Raw genomic sequence first — 8,365 nt, 5'->3', positions numbered from 1 at the left:
CCAGGGCACGAACCCGTGTCCCCTGCATCGGCAGGCGGACTCTCAACCACTGCGCCATCAGGGAAGCCCCTGTAGACTTTTTAATGATGACCATTCTGACTGGGGTGAGATGGTACCTCACTGTAGTTTTGATTTGCATTTCTCTAATAGTTAGTGATGTTGAGCATCTTCTCACGTGCCTGTTAGCCATCTGTATGTCTTCTTTGGAGAAACGTCAGGCATTCATTCTTAATATGGTAGCCATTGTTGAACTTGATACCTGTTAGAATTTTTAAATTTAGTCCAGATTTGTTAATGATGGCTGATTTTTGAAAAGTGACATGACTTGCTTTATGAAACTGGTCAATTTAAGGCAAACATTGAAAACTGACCCTATCACTGTGCTCTCCAACTAATCTCTATCCACCCCCCGATCCCGTAACTGCTTTTTAAAAGAAAAACTGTGTCTTGGGTATATTTTTAATGGTGTTTCCTTTCAGAAATAGTTCACTCAGAAAAAACCTTCTTTTCCCCAAAATGGAGTAGGTCAGTCTCTGGCATAGCCTTGGAATGCCTGAGTTGCCTAGTGGGTGGGAGTTTGGGAAGTGGGTGTCAATGACACCTTCCCCTGAGGCAGTATTGCCAGAGGGCTTTGCAGTCTGTACCCCCAGGAGCTCTGCCTTCTGAAATTAGAGACAATTGAGATCTGTACTGAGTTTAGCACGATTTATGCAGCGTGAATTTACTCTTGCAGGTGGTAAGAGGACTGTTAAGTCACTTACAGATTTTATTCTTGGAAATGTCAAGTTTATTAGTAACAAAAATCACTATGGCCATTCCTTCTAGTGAGCTTCTGTGGGTGCACTTACTCTTCTTCAAGGTATCTCAAATTTTTAAATTTCATGACTTCTCTGTCTGCCTCCCTTTCCTCCTACTCTGTAAATTGCTGTTTCTCACCTGTGCTTCAGGCAGACTTGTGGCTTCCCGGAGGGCCACCTGAGAGAGATTGTGTAGTAGATGAGGTGCTGATCACCTGTTCCTAGGCCCCCCTACTCCTTACCTCTATCCTACCTCTGGCAGAGCAATTTTTCCTTCCCTTTTTAACTTTCAAGTAGGCTTTTACTAGAAGAAACACTTCCAGTGATAGAAATACATTTGAGAACCATAGCAGTCCTGCAAAGGAGTTTGAACACTGTGTATGTATCTCTTGATGTTCACGTGTACAGAGACAAGATGGTCATTTTTATCACCTTACTCTGCACTGATCTAATTGGCCCAAATCCTAAGCAGTGCCATTCAAAACCCAGCTTTTCTTTTCTAATCACTGGTGTCCTAAGTAAGACAGTATTTGAAGGAATGGTTGGAGAATGCTGATGATCAGCCTCCATCACAGAGTCTGAACTTCAGCTTCTCGTTTTTCTTAGCTACTCATTCTTAATTCAGGAAAGCTTTCAGGGATGCATGGATTTTGAATTTGTTTTTTTCTTTTTGGATTGAAAAAACATGCAATATCCCAGGAGGTAAGGTCTAATATGTTCAAACTGCTCCAAGAACTATGTGGGAGTTTTTTTAACGGTGCAAATGATGTTTGTAATAATAAGCAATTTTATTTATCACTGGTACTTGCAGGGGGAATATTTAGCAATTAGCTCTGTGTAAGTGTCTTTTTCAAAGTAATAAAAAATATTTCTTTATAAAGATGTTCTCTAATTAAACCGCCTCACTAACATTACTGACCTCTCCATCACATTCTGTTACTGAGCACTGATCTTATTTCCTCAGCAACTAGAAAATGTGCTTGCCCTGGGTTAGCATGAGCTTTGGAACTACTATATTCTTTTTCAATGAGGAAGCAAGAGGTCATTCTTAACATCTTTATAGTAACCAAAAGACAATCTCCTAAAAGTAGATTAGTGAGTAGACTTAGTTCATAGTTTCATATGTATGCATTACTGTATCCTGTAAAAATGAGAACTATCACAGATAATCAGTGATTATCCAATCCAAATAATGACTAAGAAGATGGTTATTCTAATCTCACCTTTTACCCCCTTAATAATAAGTGCCACCAGGAATATTAAAATCACTGCTTCAGTTGGTTCTGTAAATATTTATAAGGAGCCAGAGTGTTCTGAATATTTTTATTAGCAGGATTTCTAATAGATTTTTTGGCTTAATCAACAATTCTCTTGAACTTCATTTTCTTGGAGTGGGAGGGAGTAGGGGAGTATATCATTTTATGAGGACTAGAAATAAGGGTTTCTCGTTGAGCGTGACTTCCACCTGGTTATTAATGGTTTCCTCTGGACATGTTTGCTGCTTATCATCTAGTTTTCACCTCATTCATAACTTTGCAAGAGCAGTGATTCTCAGTACGCTTCTTTCGGGAGTCAGGGCTCAGTAACAGTCGCTGACTCAGCAATGCTGGGGAGAGGGGACAGAGGGATTAGCAAGGACCCCAAGTGATTCTGCTCTTTGGCTCTCCTCTTCTGGAATCACTGCTTCTGAGCTCTCTGTACTGCCCTCCTGCCTGCTCACGTGTTGGATTAGATTTATAGCAGCTGCTGTCGACATGGTTGCCTAAATCTGTGGAATGTTTTGCTAAACACTACTGGTGAAATAGTCCACATTAAGTCTGTAACTCCCTCCAACACACACACGTTTTTTTAACCTGTCCTCTGTCTTCAGTCTTTTACTCACTTGATCACTTTATGATTTTGCACTTTGACATCCTATAGATTCATTAAGATCTTTTATTCCAAGCACCCGGGCTTTATTTAACATGGTGATTAGCCAAAGTGTTATTCTGTTTGAGCTAAGTGATGACAGTGTATTTGATTGGAGGCTTGTAATTATTATTTTAAAATCAAAGTAATAGATTATGATCTCAAAATAGGAATGTGATCCAAAAGAATAATAGTAATTAGAAAAGCAACCACTTAGAGGAAAGTAAATGCCCATCACAGACCACAGGGGCCTCTGTGCGCTGAGTCCCACCTACCTTTGCAGTCCCGTTTCCTACCTCACTTCTCCCGCAACCCCGCACCTTCCTGCCCACGCTCCCACCCCACCCCTCTCCACCCCCGCCTTGCCTGAACTAGCCTCACGTCAACCTTCTAGTTTGTAGAAGTAACCGTGTTCTTTCCTGCCTTGGGAATTGCACCTGCTGTTCTCTCTACCTGAGGAACTCCTCCACTAGTGTCTCCTTGGCTGGATCCTTCAAGTCTCACCCATAGTCTCGTCTCCTTAGGGAGGTTTCGCTGGCCACAGTGACTGCAGTCATTCCCACACCCCACTGCCTGTCCACACATAATGCACATCATCATCTCTCACAGCATCCTATCTATTTCATTCAACATTAGGAATCCTAAGTTGTGTCTCCTTGGTACTTGTCTGTCTCCCCCACTGGACTCCAGGCTCCATGAGGAAGATGAAGACTTTACCTTTCTCATTCACCACTGCAGCCTCACTGCCATTCTGGCACCTGGCATTGAGTGAGTGCTCAAGACGTACTTGTGGTTGAATGAATGGAACATTCTCAGGTCCTAAATTTTTCTGAACCCATAGCAAAGTATTCTATACTTAGTACTTCTATTATGATAACACATTATCTTCCACTGGTTGAATTTAAACAAACTGTGCTGACTTTTCTCAGGCATATGAAGGATCAGAATAAGAAGGTGGCCAACCTCAAGCACAATCAACAGTTGGAAAAAAAGAAGAATGCCCAGTTACTGGAAGAAGTCCGCAGGCGAGAGGATAGCATGGCTGACAACTCTCAGCATTTGCAGGTGAGCCCAGCCTTCTCCTCTTAACCCTTAAATAATTGGAGATTGACTCCCTCCAACATATACTCCTTGCTGTGGGAAAATATGCATGGAAATGGTGGACTTGCCTTTGCTCCGAGTCCAGCACTAACAGTGTACTCCCAGGGAGCCCAATAGGTCTTTCCAAGTTCAAAGCCTCATTTTCAAAATAGTGCCCAAGAAAGGCTGGCTATGGTGGAGACTACTAATGCTACACACAGTCTCTTGGTTCCTGTACCTCACCTTAAGAGGCAAGGGCTGCAGTTATAGATTTGGCAAGAAGCTTCAAACAGAAATGTCTTCTTTTTAGAATTATATTGAACTTGTTTTGGTGTCAGAAGGGAAATGTATGAGTATTATCACAGAAAGTATTTGGAAGAGGATGCATTAAACTGACTTCAGACAGTTTACAGAACTGGTTTTGTTTTGTTCAAAACTCCAAGGCTGTGATCATTATTCTGTCTTTTCTGTGGAATATAGTTATCTCTGAATGGATGGCCTATCTCGGAAACCAACCAGCTGATGGAAAACGCCAGTTTTTCCTCATTAACCATACCTGTTTTTGGCAAAAGAGCTCTCCCCATGTGTTCAATAAAACATTCAAGCTAAAACAGGGCATCTGCTTTGAAGTCCCTTTATTTATTCCAGTGTGCCTTTAAACAGAGCAGTTCAAGTTCGAGTTGGCCAGAGTTCATGTTAAATTCTGCTTATTAATTAGTGTCTTTCTCTAGCTATATATTAGGTTTCCTCCTTGGAGACAGAAGAAGTTAGATAATTTCAATATGTACTCATAATTCATTTTTTTTAATTGACCAAAAGAGAAATAAATAATTATTCCAGAGTAGGAAATCCAAGGAAATGTCTTGCACAGAACATGGCACAAGGTGGTTACTTAGTCAGTATTAGTTTCTTTTTTCTCTGTGTCCTGGAGGTGCCTTAACGGTGTCAGTGAAGCCCCTTTACATCGATGCCTGATTTGGATAGCATGATAGTAGCATCAGGTCCTTTTTTCACTCCTGGAATCATCTTAAGATGGACTGGTAGTTTATTTGAATCCATGGCTTCCTCAGTGTTTTTGACACCCAGGGTTTTGGGTGTTAATTCTCCCATGAATCTTATGAGATGTTATATTAGAGCCAACAAACTGAGATAATAATAACTAAAATTTGCAGAGTTTTATTGCCTTGTCAGACATGTATTCTTATTTATTCCTCAACAATAATGCTGGCAATTTTATATAAGGTAGTACTAGAGTCTCAGAAAAGTTATGAAGTGGCCTCCTAGTAAGGGGTGGACATAGACCTGACTTCAGGTCTTCCTGCCTTCAAGAAACTAATGTAGAGGAACAATAGCAGTAGTGGATACCATTTATTGAATTTTCAGTGTGCTGTGTACTGTGCTATGTGCTTTGTAGCACCTATTAAATTCTTATGTCAACTGGGTTAGTTGGGAGTCTTATTTCCAAGTGACAGGAACACAACAACCTGAACTAAGCAAAACAAACAAACAAAAAAACAAACAAACAAAAAGTTGGGGGGAATCTGTTGGCTTAATAAACTGCAAAGGCCAGGAGAGGAATTCAGGTCTGACTACATGCAGATATTCAAGCAATGGCATCAGGAATCTGTCTTCATTCTACTCATAGGCATGCTTTGCTCTTTGCTGCCTTGAGTCTCAGGAAGGCTGTCCACAGTGATGCCAACTGTGGCCACCAGCAGACAGCCTACATTCTATAAGTGCAGCCACCACAGGGGGAGGAGAAAGGATCTTTCTGAGTAGTTCTAGCAAAAATTCAAAGGCTGATAGAATAAATAAATAAATTGGCCAGGCCAGGATCAAGTTATATGATTACCTGGAACCTAGGGGGAAAGGGTTAACCTCACCCAAATCTGCTGGGCTGAGATTGAGGACAGGTGATTTTCCACAAGAAAGAGAGGAGTTCTGTTCAGAACAGGTGCTAGGTAGGTAAAATCACAGAGATCCACTATAACCATAATAAGGGGTATATTCACTACCATTTGATATATGAGAAGAAGAGGGCCGTTAGAGGTTAAGTAACTTGCCCAAAATTATTTAGCTAATAAGTGGCAAAGTCAGGACTGAAATCCAGATCTGACTGTCTTCAAATAGTGAGAGTTCTGGAGAATTAAGAGAGAAAGGTAAGAAAACTGTGGAGTGGCAGAGAGACTTCATGGGATAGATGGGATTGGAGGTGAATACATTTGACATGGAAGGGACAGAGCAGTAGAGAAGGCTCACCGGCCAGGAGAACTAGCAGAGAAAGTACAGAGGCTGCAGAGAGCAAGGTACAGTCAGAGCACAAAACATAATAGACCAATTGGTCATGGTGGCAGTGAAGTTAAGTGTTGTTGTTACCTTTCTTAGCTGACTCTGGAGCTAGAGTGCCTGGGATTCAAGCTTTAAAATTTACCAGCTGAGTGTCCTTGAGCAGGTTACTTAACTTCTCTAAGCCTCAATTTCCTCATCTGTAAAATGAGAATAATAATTGAATCTACTCCAGAGTTGTTGTGAGGATTAAAGAGTCAATGCATATAAAGAATTTAGAACTGTACTTGGCATAAGCTGTGGTCAAAATAAGTGTTAATGATGAACTGTTATTATAGTAACAAGGAAAAGATAAAAGAAACATTTTTTAGAATATTTATTACATGCATGGGTATTTATATACTTCTACTCTGATATGCACTGAGCATCAAAGTTTTTCTTTTTTCTATATATAGTAATTTTTTCTTTTCTAAGGACACATCTAGTTATGGAAATTAATGTCTTGTTTTGGCCCATGAACTTTGGTATAGCAGTATTTTCATAAGGGGCCTTGATAACTACCTCATAGGCATATTCATAAAAGATAGCATGGTCTGGAATTGCTTAGTTGCATTCCTGACCACCCCAAATAAAGGATAGCATTTGAAATGCAATAAAAAGTAATCACGATTAATTTTGATGAAAATGTCTCTGGTTAAGGTTAATAGAGAGTGAAACTCCCACTTTCCTGGATTGTTAAGCAGATGTACTCAGATGCAGTAATTACTGCCTTCTGAAGACAGAACTTTCCTTTCTGGGGGCACTTGATGTTTCAGTATTGCTGTTGTTTTAAGTACTTCCTGTTTATAAGTTAGCCTATTAATCCCTTTAAGTATCAGTCAACTGGGACCTGGTTTGGTTGGTTGGTTGGTTGACTGGTTGGTAGATGTGGGACTGGCACTTACTAAATGTGACTGATTCTACACCAGCATTTTGTAATGGTTGGACACCCTGACTTCATGATTTCAACCAACCAAATAGGTATTACATCCAGAAAAATCTCAGGTAAAGTACTGCCTGCAATAATAATAGCTGTTCACTTAGGCTCCAAAGAGAGATCAAAGAGATTCATCCAGTTGGTATGAAAATTGGAGACAAATTTGAATATAGATAGAGTGACCGTGTTATTTATTGTCCAAACCAGGATGTAGGCAAAAACTGGGCCATTTCAGTCAAACCTAGAAATATAGTAATGCTAAGAAACGTTTCACAAACTCACCCTTCTTTAGTTCCTAAGTTTATAGTTTTATGTCAGGAATTGCAAACTTAAATGCCTTCAGGGTCCAAGCTGTTCATGTAAGTAAGAAACAGGTTTGCATGTAAGAAAATTTATGACATCCGGTTCTTTCAGCTTGTATTTTTTTTTTTTTTTTTTTTGGTATCAGTTATCAATTGCCGTAATGATGCTGTGTAGCAAATCACCCCCAAGCTCATTGACTTTAAAGCATCAGTAGTTATTCTCACAGATTTTTAGGTGGAGGGAGTAGCTCAGTTGCTCCAGGGTGGCCTATGGTGGGCACGTCTGCTTCTCACTCAGGTCTGTGGGTGGCCAGGGCAGCTCTGTTCCACATGTGTTTAGTCCGAGACTCAGGCTGGAGGGGCATCAGCGACCCAAGGGAAACTCTTCTGATGACAGTAGCAGAGGCACAAGACAGTAAGCAAAAACATGCTAGGCCTCATAAGGCCTAGTCTTTAACATTATGATTTTTCACCCCACTTCAAGACACATGTATAAGCTAATAGTCAAGGATTCGGGAAGTATTCTCTGTTCATGAAGAGAACATTGTAAAGAAGTAGCTACAAGGAAGGGTGAAGAATTGAGACCAGTCACTCAATCTGTTAAAAGAGATAAGGTTTGGAGAAACATTTATTATAGGAAAAACAATAACATAAACATAATGAAAAATTACAGCTGCAGTGGGCTTAGTTTATGGATGTAATTGAGAGTAATGGAGACTGAGGGAACTCAAGAGCCCATGCCTCATCGAAAGGAGTTGGGACCACTAAGCTTTGGCTGGATGTTGCCACAAAGATGGGCCTAGGGTTGAGGGACCTTCTGTCTGTCATAAAATGTGAATTTTTATGTGAAATCCATGGAGTTTAGAAAATTGGTTCAATTTTTTAAAGCACTCTATGGGTCCAGTGAAGCACACGTGCTGCTGAATTGACCATTGGTTTGCAGCCTCTGTTGCACAACCTCATGATCTGATCCCACCGGTTTCACGTGGTGTAAATAAAGAGACTAAGAATGCGCC

At 40.5% G+C, this 8,365-nt stretch overlaps 1 protein-coding gene across 1 annotated transcript in view; it reads left to right on the top strand.

Moving 5' to 3' along the window:
• Window positions 1-8,365, top strand: part of ERC2 (ELKS/RAB6-interacting/CAST family member 2) — a gene marked incomplete at its 3' end in the record, with an annotated part of 575,666 nt that overhangs the window by 512,911 nt on the left and 54,390 nt on the right. The window contains exon 13 of the mRNA XM_007451771.1: window positions 3,635-3,770. Within this exon, the coding sequence (XP_007451833.1) occupies window positions 3,635-3,770 (136 nt within the window). The remainder of the gene's footprint in view (window positions 1-3,634; window positions 3,771-8,365) is intronic.

The sequence above is a fragment of the Lipotes vexillifer genome, unplaced genomic scaffold, assembly GCF_000442215.2.
Source record: "Lipotes vexillifer unplaced genomic scaffold, Lipotes_vexillifer_v1.1 scaffold521, whole genome shotgun sequence".
Classification (NCBI taxonomy): domain Eukaryota; kingdom Metazoa; phylum Chordata; class Mammalia; order Artiodactyla; family Lipotidae; genus Lipotes; species Lipotes vexillifer.
This window is presented reverse-complemented; position numbering and strand designations above follow the sequence as displayed.